Genomic DNA, 14,432 nt, shown 5'->3' on the forward strand with positions numbered 1-14,432 from the left:
AAGGTTGTTGACGTTCACATGAAGGGTCTTCGAGGGCCTTGTAATTGCAGATGGTGACAATAGTGTGAAAGTAGTTCTATCTCGGCAGAATTGTTTATACTATTGAGCTGACCTTGGTGCCAATACGTGGAATTTGTTAGAACGCTGCTTTTAGTGTCCAATAAAAACAATAACCGTTCCATATATAGATGGTGTTATTCCAGTAATATTCTCTGCATTGTGTCTTCGAGCTGGAGACGATAGTACTACGGGCATTCTTCCCTAATGACATCACCCACGGAAATGATTTCCTCGCACCAATATTGATGTGTGCAGGCCCATCATACACTAATTTCAATTAAAGATTCTGCTGAACAAGAGGTTTTTTCGGAGTTTGTTATATGAGTCTGTCTGAAACGGGTTGCCAAGATTTGCAAGTTACGAAATTAAGAAAGAGAGCGACTGCACTTAACCATTTGTGAACCATTCTCTCTTTTTTTTTTAACTTCACAGAAAGCGAAAAAATAACAGTTTTTCACCGGATGAATCCATGAGGCCCAGTGGCCCTGATCGCTGACTTTGCAGTACTTGGGATATATATTCGTGATAAGTCAAATTATTATGGTTTCATCATAATTATTGATTTTATGGGGTTTTTTTTTTGTAGGTTTACCTTTTCTTTTGTTTAAGGGCATATTTTCAAAAATTCTATAAAATGATCCACAAAAAATGAAGGTCAATAAAAAGTCACGAACTACGAACATTTAAAAAGGGTATTATGGGTTTTCAAAATTGATCACCTACTCTTAGACTGCATTCACACGACCATCGGTGACAGCTTATATGGCCACAAATTTGCTGCGGGATATACGTCCCCCATTGACAGCTATGGTGCCCAGGCCAGGCTTGGAACGAGTGCTCACCATAGCGTGTCATGGCCGCAAAAAAGATAGAGCATACATCCATATGAATGTAGCGTTAGGGTCAGTGATGAATATCAGATCGGTGGGGACATCACATGGCCATGTTGCATCTCCATCTCATTATAGTAAAGGGGGTTGAGCTGCATTACTAAGCATGGATAGTATGCAATGTATGGCAGTTTAATAGGTAAAGATTGGTATTAGTATTAACTATCCTGTTCAAATTTGCCAATCCTGTTTTTGTACAGCATATTTGTGTCCGGCACAGAGTGATGTTTTGTGTCACTATTGCTGTATCAGATGCATTATATACCGAAATCCCACAGGAATGCACTCAAGGCCATATTATGTGACCTCTAACATAATGTACAAGTGAAATCACTTGGTTATACTGAACAATGTTTTCCTTTTGGACTATTAAATGCAAACAAATCCAATTTCCTGCCCTTTCATTTGCTCCATAACCAAAAATACCATACAACGGTATACCTGCAAGTATACATAACCTAATGAAACAAAAGTAACCTATAATGGAATCTATATTTCTCACTATAGTAATTGTAAAAATAAGAAACAATTGCAAAACACAATGTTTTGGGGGTCTTCTGGCGTTAGCTTTTTTCCCCTTTGATTTATTAAATAAGAGCAATGAAAAAAAAAAAAAAGATATAGGCATGAACCTACCGACAAGTGTTTTCTCCATCTGTGTGCAGAGATCCCTCAGCTCTCTTGAGGCCCATGCGGGCAAAAGAGTGGAACATGGTCAACATGACGTCACTAATGCTGTGGATGCCGTCTGGTTCATCATACAGATTCTCCCAGTATGATCTCAGTCCTGGTGTACCAGAGGGGTAGTTACCATACAGATAATAGTCCAGCTGCCCAATTATTTCTTGGTTGACAGCAGCTTCAAATTTTCGAGCGAAAAAAGTTGGTCTTGCCGTTTGCTACAGTAAGAGAAACAAAAAAAAGAGTAAATTAATATTTCTATTGACATTTGAGTTTATGATTACCTGGCGCTAAATTGTACAAAAATTTAAAATAATTTAAAGCGTAACTCTAAAGTCATAATGATTTTTACCAAATTGTTGTAGGTGATTCCCCATTTAAAAACAAACAGAACAATGTTCATATTGTGTTCCTCAGCCTTTTCTTTCCAGAGTTGTGACATTTTATGTTCTGAAATTGCTTGCCAAAAATCTTCTTCAGCAGTGATGTTGGTGGAACCTAACCTTTCCATTTATCTGCCCTGAAGCATATTTAGGTACTCCCATGATCCCTTATGTGTTCTTGTTAAGAAATGTAGCATGAAATATAGTAAGATTCCTACAAGTAAATCCACTGAACATTGCATAGTGTACATACAGGATGTATATAGTGACTAGCCTGGCAGCTCCATCACATGGAGGAACATGGAGAATATAATAAATAGTAGAAACCAGCAATGAAATAGTTACATAAAGTTCATCAGTCTGCACAGTGTGAGAACAAATGGTTAATAACTTCTTTTTTTGCGCAGAAAGTGCCATGAGGCCGGAAGGTAGGGACTGCGGAGGAGTGTATGGCACAGAATAAGGTGCAGTGGGAGACAGAGAAAGTTCTGTAGAATCACAGACTAGAATAGAGGGACTGATAGGGAACAAGGGAGACTTCCTTCTTTGCTTGTCTGTGTATAAGACCTCTGCATCCATAGATCTGCACTCACTCAGCTACACACAGAGAGTACTGTCAAATGACCGCCCCCACCTCCCTCCAGAATGAGCATGGAGTAACAGCCTCTCCCTGTTAAGTATCAAAGTTGTGGTTTAAGTTTTTTATTTTGACTACAAGTAATTCTTTTATTTTGTGAATAAAATGTACGAACCACTTACCAATACTCCCTCATGTTTCCATTATGTAACAAAGTCACAAGTTCACCCCAACAAAGCAACATTGTTGGATTTTTAAGGTCCACTTAAATCAGTGTGCTCTCCTATTTATGTGCTATAGCTATGTACATAGTGATTTTGATGCTTTGGTAAAGCTACTCCTCGCTTTGTATAAGCAGAGCAATGACGAGACTGTGTACTTAACATAATTACCAGCAGTAATATTCAACTCATTTACCAGCTTGTTTCCAAGAATATCTTGCAACATTGAAAGATGGATTTTCTTCCCAAACACACATTGATTATATTACTTGGAACTAATGTTTCCTGGCTCACTGAATTTTCGGAAAAATTACCATAATAGACACTAGTCATAAATACACACACAAGATGCCATTATTTACTAATGATTACAGATAAAAAGTCTACATTTTTATATGGAAAAACCATATAGTGTGTTTAATTGTGTAGACTTCTTCCAGACATCCATTTCAAAGGATAGACTTCCAATGAGGTTTTTGATCAGCTTGTCTGGAAGTCTGCTATATGTTTAACCTTGGCCTATCCGGTTAGCAGAGAATGACAAAAAGTTAAGAATGTCTCAGAATTTTATGTATAACAAATGCAGAAACAGTCACACAAACGTACTATATATTGATAGACGGATAATAAAGTATGGAATGTCCCAGAAATATTTCAAATATAAATATCACATTTGGGACATTGACAATTAGAAAAACCCATCTAGAAAGTTTGACCTGGAAAGGTTACATAACATGATTTTGCAACATTCCCTGGTGTAGCACATGTCTTCAAATACTGACAAATTAGTAAAATCAGACTAAAACCTCAAGCTCCATAGCTTGAGATTTTAGTCTGATTTTACTAATTTGTCACACAAAAAAATTAATCACTGAATAATAATGTACTAAATAATAATGAAAAATATTAAAGAATAAGTCAGGTCTTTACAATCCCTCAACGTTGTGTTCCAAAGGGGCGATACAGGCTACCAGAACTCCATATCCTGTTGCCTTTCCAGCATATAGCAAATAAACTTTGATACCCCTCTATCCAATCACTGGGCAGAATCATGACCAGCCTCAGCCAGCAATTGGCTGGACGTGGTCTTCAAAGTATTTCTTGAGTGACGGGAAGACAACAAGAGATAAATGTCGTGGCAGCCGGGGTATTGTGAAGATGTTAAAAAATGCCCTTATTTAGCACATTCATCATTTATTTTTGGGGATAAAAAAAACCCTTTTATGCATTTTTGTCTATTCACCATAAACAGAAATCTTTTCCCACTGTGATAAGTAAATAGACTTACACAAAATTTAGGATATTTCTATTGTGAGGCTATCTGCACAAATTGCAGAAAAATCTGCATGAAAATCTGCATCAAATACACATGGTTGTTATGTGCCTTTGTGATGCAGATTTATATTATTTATAGAGCTATTTTGATGCAGATTTACATGCATTTCCCACCCTTTTTCACCTGATCTGACATCATTTCCAGCAAAAAATCAAAAATCGTGGAATCTGTACCATGGTTTTGTGTGTCACATGTAAAGCCCTGGAATAACCAATCAAAGAAGCTTAAAATGATGCAAGTAATCTCAGCTCCTACCGCGTGAAAGTGTCTAGCCGGGGAGAGCACGGGGCTGTCTTCACCTGAGCATAACGAATGTGCAAGACAAACTTTTTTTTCCAGCTCAAATCCACCGATATTCAGACGATGTTGACGAAACTTGGTCTTTATTTAATTCATATTAAAAACATGGACAGATACATCTTGAAACCCAACGCGTTTCAGACGCTTAGTGCGTCCTTAGTCATGGATGGCTAAGGACGCACTAAGCGTCTGAAACGCGTTGGATTTCAAGATGTACCTGTCCATGTTTTTAATATGAATTAAATAAAGACCAAGTTTCTTCAACATCGTCTGAATATTGGTGGATTTGAGCTGGAAAAAAAAGTTTGTCTTGTGCAATCAAAGAAGTTTACCTGTTTGAGCAAGAAGCTGAATTTTTGTGCATTTGTAATCTGCACCATGATGCAGTTTTAATGCAGATTTAATGCGGGTTTGATGCAGATTTGGTGCAGATTTTTACTCTCCCACAAACTATAATGTAAAAAAAATGCTTAAAACACCCACCAGGATGCAAAAAAAAGATGATCATTATTTTATTTTCTGCACTGAGCAACAATTGCCATACAGAAAATAAAGCGCATTGTCTACAATACTTTTTCGAATTCACTACGCTAATGTACTATGCTGCAGATTTTACACAACATCTGTGAAGAAAATATACACATCATCTGCACGCAAAGTGTGCAAATAGCCTAAATGTTTTAAATCTTTTGTCCCGGAAATGTAATTTTTGTGGTGTAATAATGTTTGAATTTAAGATAATAAAGTTTTATTCAAAAAAAAATAAAAATCTTTTGTCCAACCCTTTCTAAGTAACTTCGCCCACTTTTCTGGGAACAATTTTAAACAGAAAAGTTAAAAAATTAATTTATAAATGTGAATGTGCCAGAAACGAGCCTGGAATACAATACATCCAGAACAAATAGGTAACTGGTAGCCACAAAGTGACTTAGTTTCACAGCAGCTGAAGTTTTATAAACCAACATGGCTGTGGTATGGCCAGTGGCCACAAGTGTTCTCATTCACACTGATAATGCATATTGCAACTGGAAAAATGGCTTTTACTCCAATGGATATTTAATCTAATGTTTTTACCATACGGTGTATTATTACATTTTACTGGACACCACATGTTCTTTTTTGACTCGAAAATCCCATTTTCTACACTAATGACTCTATGGGGCACAATAAACCTGACACACAATGCATTATTCAATCATGGTCTTCTTTATGATTTTGAAAATCTATGTTTCATTTATACTGAAACTATATAAAAGACCTGCAAGCATATTTCCAAGATGTAGACTGTTACTGTAGGTGTAGGCTCTTATGTTCGCTTTGGCAACCATTTTTATTGCTCTTTACATTTACTTAGAAGTTGATGGCCATTATACAGAAAAAGAGAAGACAATTGAAGGAACAAATTTCGAAAATTTTAAAACTATAACATATGGATTTATGGTGATTATTTTCATTGTAAACCACATTGATATTCCAAGGTAGCGATGAGCAATTTCCAGGACAATAGGAGCAATATCAGTTCCAACTGCTTCCATTTAGACCCAAACAAAACAATTATAAAAAAATTGATGTAAATACAAATCGAATCTTGAATTCAACTCATCAACTCATTTCCAATCGAAAATACCATAAAAGTTTTTCTATTCTTATATAGTATAGTCATAACCATGGGTAATGTACCTCCTCTACCTCCTGAGTTCTGACATTTTGTAGAGAAGCTTTATGAAAGTTCCTTCTATTATCTACATCTAAAGCATTTTTGTAGATATGAAACAACTAAAAAAAAAATATCATATGTATTTGCCTTATTATATCTTTGACACTCATGTGCTAGCTAAACATCACTATGGAAATGTGAATGCCCCCCCCCCCCACCTCATCTATATCCATTACTGTATTTGGTCATGGAGAAAACTGAAGATGTCTACATGACAACATTGATCTTAGAGCGGCAGGAAGTCTAGACAGCGCCATGGCTGGAGGTGAAAATCTAAACCAATCTTAATGTGTCGGGAGTCAACATTTTGAGATAAAATGTCTATTTTCATATCTAAGATACACATTATAAATAATTAAAGATTATAAATGGGAATAGAAGAAGTTAAGGAAGAACTAGCGGTTCTTTATGGATGAGCTTCACCACGTAGTCATAAGATGGAACTTCAAGTCCTCTTTCACTTTACAGATTCCTTGTTTGTAAGGTGGAACGCCCTCTACCTACCTATGAGGAAACAGATTGTTCTCCTAGGATTTGCACAACACCAATAAAAAGAGACTTAAAGTTTTTCAATGGTTCCAGTTTGCCAAATAAGTAAACTTTTTCTTGAGATCAGTGGTCTACCGGTTTACAGTAGCTGTATTTTTTGTTAAATTGATGGGTCACAGACCCATATGTAAGGGCAATCTAAGACCACAAATCATTACAATCTAGGCAATCGTTTCTTTTCCGGAATGCAGAGTATTCACTATTCATAATGTACATTAGACCTAAGTGTAAAATGTTCTGTACGACCCATAGCTTTTAATTACGTCTAGACAATGCCAAATACATCACAGAAGAAGCAATTGATTTCTACTAGGACTATTGGCTTTTCAGAGAAGTGGATATTGTTTGCAGCAATTACATGTCGGCCAAAACCGGCCTCTTTTCCCATGTGAGAAGATCAGTAAAGGAATACAGCTTCCAGACAAAGCGTACCCAATTCCAGAGAAATGGTAACTAAATACTCTGATTACTCAGGACATTTTGTTAATAAAAGAGCAATAATAAAAAAGCTTGTTTGGCATCTGCAGCGAGATATCCTTTATTGGTCAGTTCATGTTAGCAGCAGTCTGGCTGATGTCCATGAAAATCCTGTCTGCTACAGGAGCTAAGCTGTTGCTGCTTCTTCACGACCTTCGCAAGTGGATGCAGAACAAATCAAGGTCGTGGATGAGCTGATTCTACATTGATATATCGCAGCTGAAAGATAAATGCTGTAGACTAGACCTGTCCAACTCTTGCCTTTAGTTGTCAAAACATCCATTAAGGGCGAACATAAATTCATCCCCATACAAAGCTGCCTGAATGTAAATGATGTTTATTTGCATACATTGAATGCTCCCGCAGCATGCTGGGCACCTCTAGCAAACAGGCAAGGATGTTTAGAGGAAGCTCGGAACGTCATTGAGGAGGGGAAAGTTGTCGCTAGTTATTTTTGAAAATTTTAGGCAAAAACTGTATGAAACACATATTGGGGCTTATTTACTAAGGGTCCGCTGTCGCACTTAAGCTGGATTTTCCGGGATTTGCACGGCCTTGACAGGTATTTAGCAGGGGATTGTGTCACATGCGATCAGATTTTGGAGCAGCTGCGCCACAGCTACCAGAGACTACTGGGCCTACAAGCTGTGCTTAGCGTTGACACTGGTCCCAGTACACTGCACATACCCACAGCTACCAGAGACTACTGGGCCTACAAGCTCTCCTTAGTACTAACAATGGTCCTGGTGCACTGCACATACTCACAGCTACCAGAGACTACTGGGCCTACAAGCTGTTCTTAGTACTGACAATGGTCCTGGTGCACTGCACATACTCACAGCTACCAGAGACTACTGGGCCTACAAGCTCTCCTTAGTACTGACAATGGTCCTGGTGCACTGCACATACTCACAGCTACCAGAGACTACTGGGCCTACAAGCTCTCCTTAGTACTGACAATGGTCCTGGTGCACTGCACATACTCACAGCTACCAGAGACTACTGGGCCTACAAGCTGTTCTTAGTACTGACAATGGTCCTGGTGCACTGCACATACTCACAGCTACCAGAGACTACTGGGCCTACAAGCTCTCCTTAGTACTGACAATGGTCCTGGTGCACTGCACATACTCACAGCTACCAGAGACTACTGGGCCTACAAGCTCTCCTTAGTACTGACAATGGTCCTGGTGCACTGCACATACTCACAGCTACCAGAGACTACTGGGCCTACAAGCTCTCCTTAGTACTGACAATGGTCCTGGTGCACTGCACATACTCACAGCTACCAGAGACTACTGGGCCTACAAGCTCTCCTTAGTACTGACAATGGTCCTGGTGCACTGCACATACTCACAGCTACCAGAGACTACTGGGCCTACAAGCTGTTCGGTTGACACTGGTCCCGGTACACTGCACATACCAACACCAATAACAGACTACTGGGCCTACAAGCTCTGCTTAGTGCTGACAATGGCCTCGGTACACCACAGATACCTGCAGCAACCAGAGACTACTGGGCCTACAAGCTCTGCTTACAATCAGAGACTACTGGGCCTACAAGCTGTGCTTACAACCAGTGACTACTGGGCCTACAAGCTGTGCTTACAATCAGAGACTACTGGGCCTACAAGCTGTGCTTACAACCAGAGACTACTGGGCCTACAAGCTCTGCTTACAATCAGAGACTACTGGGCCTACAAGCTGTGCTTACAACCAGAGACTACTGGGCCTACAAGCTCTGCTTACAATCAGAGACTACTGGGCCTACAAGCTCTGCTTACAATCAGAGACTACTGGGCCTACAAGCTGTACTTACAACCAGAGACTACTGGGCCTACAAGCTCTGCTTACAATCAGAGACTACTGGGCCTACAAGCTGTGCTTACAACCAGAGACTATTGGGCCTACAAGCTCTGCTTACAATCAGAGACTACTGGGCCTACAAGCTGTGCTTACAACCAGAGACTATTGGGCCTACAAGCTCTGCTTACAACCAGAGACTACTGGGCCTACAAGCTCTGCTTACAATCAGAGACTACTGGGCCTACAAGCTGTGCTTACAACCAGAGACTATTGGGCCTACAAGCTCTGCTTAGCATTGACACTGTTCCCGGTACACTGCACATACTCACGGCAACCAGAGACTACTGATCAATACAACAGTGGAAAAATAAAAAATAGTAAAGAACAAATGTTCCTCCCTAATATGAGAAATATGTAAGGTGGCATAGTAAGAAAACATCTTACAGGCTTATAGTTTTGTTTTAAGAGGGTTACTTTTGGGGCTACAAATACATGAAAAGGTGATATTTTGACAACATCCAGCTGACACGACACAAAATGGGACTAAAGTTGATTCTGTTCTGCTCCTCTACTACTGATTCTGTCAATGGGAACTATGCTGTAGTGACTAGGTTCAGCCTCTACACTGTTCTCCCATTCCCTTCTGAGTACAGCTGATATATGGGGTGATGATATGGACCTATTCTATTGATATTTTATCCAAAATTTGAGCCCAAAACCCTTTTGAAGAAAATCTGTTAGAACCTTAAAGTCTAGAGATCCTTCATATCCTCAGCTGTGGCATTAAAATGTAATGTCATGAATTCTTAATGTCAAGAACCATCAACCTTATTGATGGTGCATTGCCCTGAATTGCATAGAATTACCGTATATACTCGAGTATAAGCCGACCCAAGTATGAGCCAAGGCCCCTAATTTTACCACAAAAATATGGGAAAACCTAATGACTCGAGTATAAGTCGAGGGTGGGAAATGCATTGGTCACAGCCTCCCCAGTATATATCCTGCCGGACCCTGCCCCATAGTATATAGCCAGCACCTGCCCTCCACATTTTTTTGTGCTGAAAAACAAGGTTTATACTCGAGTATATATGGTATATTCTCTATTATATTAAGACAAACAATAGATGTAGAATGAGCATTTTTACAAAAAGTTATAACCAACATTAAATAATTAATAGTAAAATAAATAAAATTGAATATAATACATAAAAAGTCAAGTTAACATTTGCTGCAAATCAGATCCAAGAACAATAGCGTGAAAGGCCTCTGTATAAGAGGAGAGGAGCCGTAATGAAGACATACGTACCTGAAAGCGATGGAAGTCAGAGGGCTTGAAGTCATTTGGAGAGCAGCCACACCAGTCGACAATGTGTTTATATTGACATTTGCAGCCTAGTTTTCTATTCCAGTTAGTGATTCGTAAATTATTATCAACCATGGTGTCACAATAAGGGCTGTTTTCCAAAACAGTATGAAAGAAAGACTGGAATGGAAAAGGAGAAGAAAACGGTTAAAGGTCGGCTAGTCAATAAGACTCAATCAAACACAAGAAATGAACTGGAAAGCACCAAATACTGTGAGCGAAAGGCCACGCAGCGATGGAGATACTATAAAGAGGCATTCCTGTAATTTTTTTATTTTATCCATATACTGACAATATATTTATATTGACTTCTTTCCATCCATATGAAAATTCCTTGGATCCTGCCCTTTACCCTGGTCATGTGATCTCCTGAGAATAACATGCGTTATTGGGAATCACCATGTCAGGCACCAGTTTCCCTCTGTAATGTAACTGCCTAGATCGTACCACCCAGGCTCTCGACATGGGGGACCATAAATACTTAGGTGGTACTGGTGATTGGACACAGTTATAACATACAGGATGGCAGTAAAGCCTCCCTGACTGTATACTTGTAGTGTCTTACAGGAGAATAAATTGAGAAGTGTAATTACAATGTTCCCTAGCAGACATAGATGCCACCATCTCTAGCTGCCTCTGCTATAAGGAATCATGGGATTGATTAAAGACTATGCAGATGTCAATATATTATAATCACAGCATGCCTGCTTAATCAATGCTACCTTAGGCTACATTCACACTGCCACGTGCTACGGCGGGCAACGGCAGCGCGCGGGGAGAGGAGGAGGAGGTGAGTGCAGCTCACCCCCGCCCCTCTCCATAGGAACATATGGCGCATGACGCCGTACTACGGAGAAAGATAGGACATGTCCTATCTTTTTCCGGGGTACGAAGCGGTATGGTGCCGCACGCTCCCGTTGGGCACCATGCGCCCATTGCCGTCTATGGGGATGTATATCGGCTGTATATACGTCCCTCATACGGCAGTGTGAATGTAGCCTTAACTTGTATTGTTTAGCTTGAGATGGCTGTTCTCAAATAAAATGAGTATTGGCATTCTTATGATTGCTCCAGTGGTGGTCCCAGTGGTCAGACCACCAGCCATCGGACACCTATCCTCTGAATCTTTGTATACCATCATTGTGAGACTTGTTCATGTCAGACTTTATATGAAATTAGATAATTAACTGGAAAATTCTTAGAATATCTTTCTTAGAACATGACAACTTACATTACCCAAAAAGTATTGTTATATACATTTTTAACAAAATCACTGGTGTCCTTTAGGGGAGGAACTATGGCAATAATACAAATGTCACATGGTACACATTTGTAGCCTCTGACGAGAGAAATAAAATAATACCTGCTCTAACACATATGCCATCATACTGTCACAGTAGGGGATGGAACTAGTTCACTCTGCTACTCCACTTCAGCAATACTTGTTTTTTTACAATATTTGTAAAGAGGAGGAGCTCTGTAGATGATGACTCCACCCATGAGGAAGCGGGATGGAAAACCCCCCACTGCAGTTAGTCTAGCCATGGAGTTTTCCGTTTTGTGCCAATTAGCAATAAAAAAACGTGTGTCACAGCCAGGTCACAACCTTCACATTCCAACTTTGCTACAAAAAGGACAGTCATTTGGTAGTTATGGCAACACGGTCATTCTTGCACTCTTGGAATTTCTTTTACTATTAAAAAGTGATGTTTATTGGCATGCTCAATATCTAAAAGCTCAACCTTCAGAAATTCATAACTTGGTCGTTTCCATTTCGTATAATGCTTTACTTTGTCACCTCGATAAAATCCGAGAGAAAAAAAAAAAAATTACCGGCTGCAGTATATAATTTGTGTTTGCAATGAAGCAGCGACATAGAAGGGAAAGGAATCTAATCCGTATCCTGATGATTACTGTAATTTGTATAGGTTCTATTAATGAAACCGGCTAGAAAATAGAGAATATGCCCGGGTATTGCGGGACCACTCTGCTTTCTAATTACAAGGGCTCCTGCTCCATAAATTAAAGTCTACGCTACCAAAACACGAGTTTATTTATCTTCATACTGACAGGAAATATATAGCGCTGTTTATTATGTGCATACACTATCTGCTTCTTATATTTACATTCTCATAGGCCCTGATAGGGGATAGCATACTGAGCGCATCACACGCAGACTTGACAGCCATGTAAATATTGGCCTACAGGCTCACACGGTTTTTCTTTCCTTACAAGCTAAAAAAACTGTAGAGTCTATTTTATACATTCAAGATTGCAGTCGTGTATAAAGGGGTTTTGTCGGATTAAAATATTCAACTATATGAAACCCCCATGGTTTAGCTGCTGAAAGCCACAAATCCATGCTCCAGTGAATCCTTGTGACATCATGTCCATCAGTGACCAATCACATGGCCTGGTCAGCTGAGAACAGTAATATATGACCTTTTGCAAAATATCATTATTAGAGTGGTTAACATTATGGGGCACATTTACTTACCCGGCCCATTCGCGATCCAGCGGCGCGTTCTCTGCACAGGATTCGGGTCCGGCTGGGATTTAAGATGGTAGTTCCTCCGCCGTCCACCAGGTGGCGCTGCAGCGCCGAAAATAATCTTAACGCCCCGGAATGCACCATCCCATAGAAGGTGAAGGTGAGCGCTCCCCAAGCGACACATTTTCGGTTTTTAAATGCGGCGGTTTTTCCGAATACGTCGGGTTTTCGTTCGGCCACGCCCCCGCGATTTCTGTCGCGCGCATGCCGGCCCCGATGCGCCACAATCCGATCGCGTGCGCCAAAAACCCGGGGCAATTCATGTACAAGCGGCGCAAATCGGAAATATTCGGGTAACACGTCGGGAAAACCCGAATCGGGCCCTTAGTAAATGACCCCCTATGACTTACACCACTGGGGTATTGGGCTAAATTATAATAAACTTTGTATGTAGCTTACATTTAGCATATCTGCTATGGTACTAATGGGTTTTATGGGTTGAGTTGTGGTCAGGTACATACACACTAAGACTACGTGCCAAAATCGGTTGTGAAAAACATTAACTTTTAAATTGCACCATTCTGTCATCTATTTTTTTTTACAGATCCATGGTTGAATGAGTAAATATTCCAATGCATTGAAATTTTTACAAATTTTTGTGTGAACTTAAAGAAAATCTACCATCAAAATTAAGCATGATAAACCAGGGACACTCACTCATAGATCCAGGCACTGTGACTGTGGTAATCGTCTTATATTTGTTATCCATGGCCAATTATTATTAGTATTATTAATTGGAAAATTCTTAATTATGCTAATGAAAGGCTATAGCCAGAAAGGCTATGGTAGTATTATCAGAGACCATTTGTGCTGCAGATTCACAGGTTGTTACATTGTGAAGGAGCACTTCTCCACTCCCACTGTGTTCACACTGCTGCTGAGATTACAGGATGTGCAGGCAGAGGGCTTCTGTAGCAAGTCTATAGCCCATCAGGCTCATTAGAATAATTTAAAACGTTGATTTTAGAAGGAAGGAGGGCATAGATAACAAATAAAAGAAGATTAGCGCAGTAAAGGTGTCCGCATCTAGCAAGTCATGCTTGACTTTGATGGTAGATTAACTAGCATATAAAAGATGACAATTTAGAATAGACAGTCTTAAACTTAGAGTGACTTATCATCAAGCATTATACTCTATGAAATTGGTTAGATTAAAAGCTTTCTAGTCTACCGTTGCAATCTTTTATTTTAGACAAGATTAGTAACCCCCCCCCCCCCATCTGTTTCTCTGCGGCCATCTGGGCATGTTGCGTATTAAGTGCGGATTTACCATGCAGTATTTCCAGGCAGTAAATCCTCGGAGCAATAAAGTAGCATTGTGTAGTAGGAACTTCGTCCCCTGCCACAGCAAAATTCAAAATTGGTGCATTAAACCCATCAGAAACCACTTGATTTCAGCTGGAAATGCATGCATAATCTCTGCATATTTATCATTGGGATAAATTCTACAGCCATTACGCTACATGTGCAGTTACCCTTACACTTTTGAAATTATTCACACAACTGCTTGCAGTTTTT

At 39.7% G+C, this 14,432-nt stretch overlaps 1 protein-coding gene across 1 annotated transcript in view; it reads right to left on the reverse strand.

The window, feature by feature from the left end:
• XYLT1 (xylosyltransferase 1) overlaps window positions 1-14,432 on the reverse strand; it is a 211,761-nt gene that overhangs the window by 29,630 nt on the left and 167,699 nt on the right. Inside the window, exons 7-8 of the mRNA XM_072120641.1 lie at window positions 10,307-10,483; window positions 1,587-1,849 (exon numbers count right to left, since the gene is read on the reverse strand). Of these exons, the coding sequence (XP_071976742.1) occupies window positions 1,587-1,849; window positions 10,307-10,483 (440 nt within the window). The remainder of the gene's footprint in view (window positions 1-1,586; window positions 1,850-10,306; window positions 10,484-14,432) is intronic.

The sequence above is a fragment of the Engystomops pustulosus genome, chromosome 8 (genome assembly GCF_040894005.1).
Source record: "Engystomops pustulosus chromosome 8, aEngPut4.maternal, whole genome shotgun sequence".
NCBI classification, from domain to species: Eukaryota; Metazoa; Chordata; class Amphibia; order Anura; family Leptodactylidae; genus Engystomops; species Engystomops pustulosus.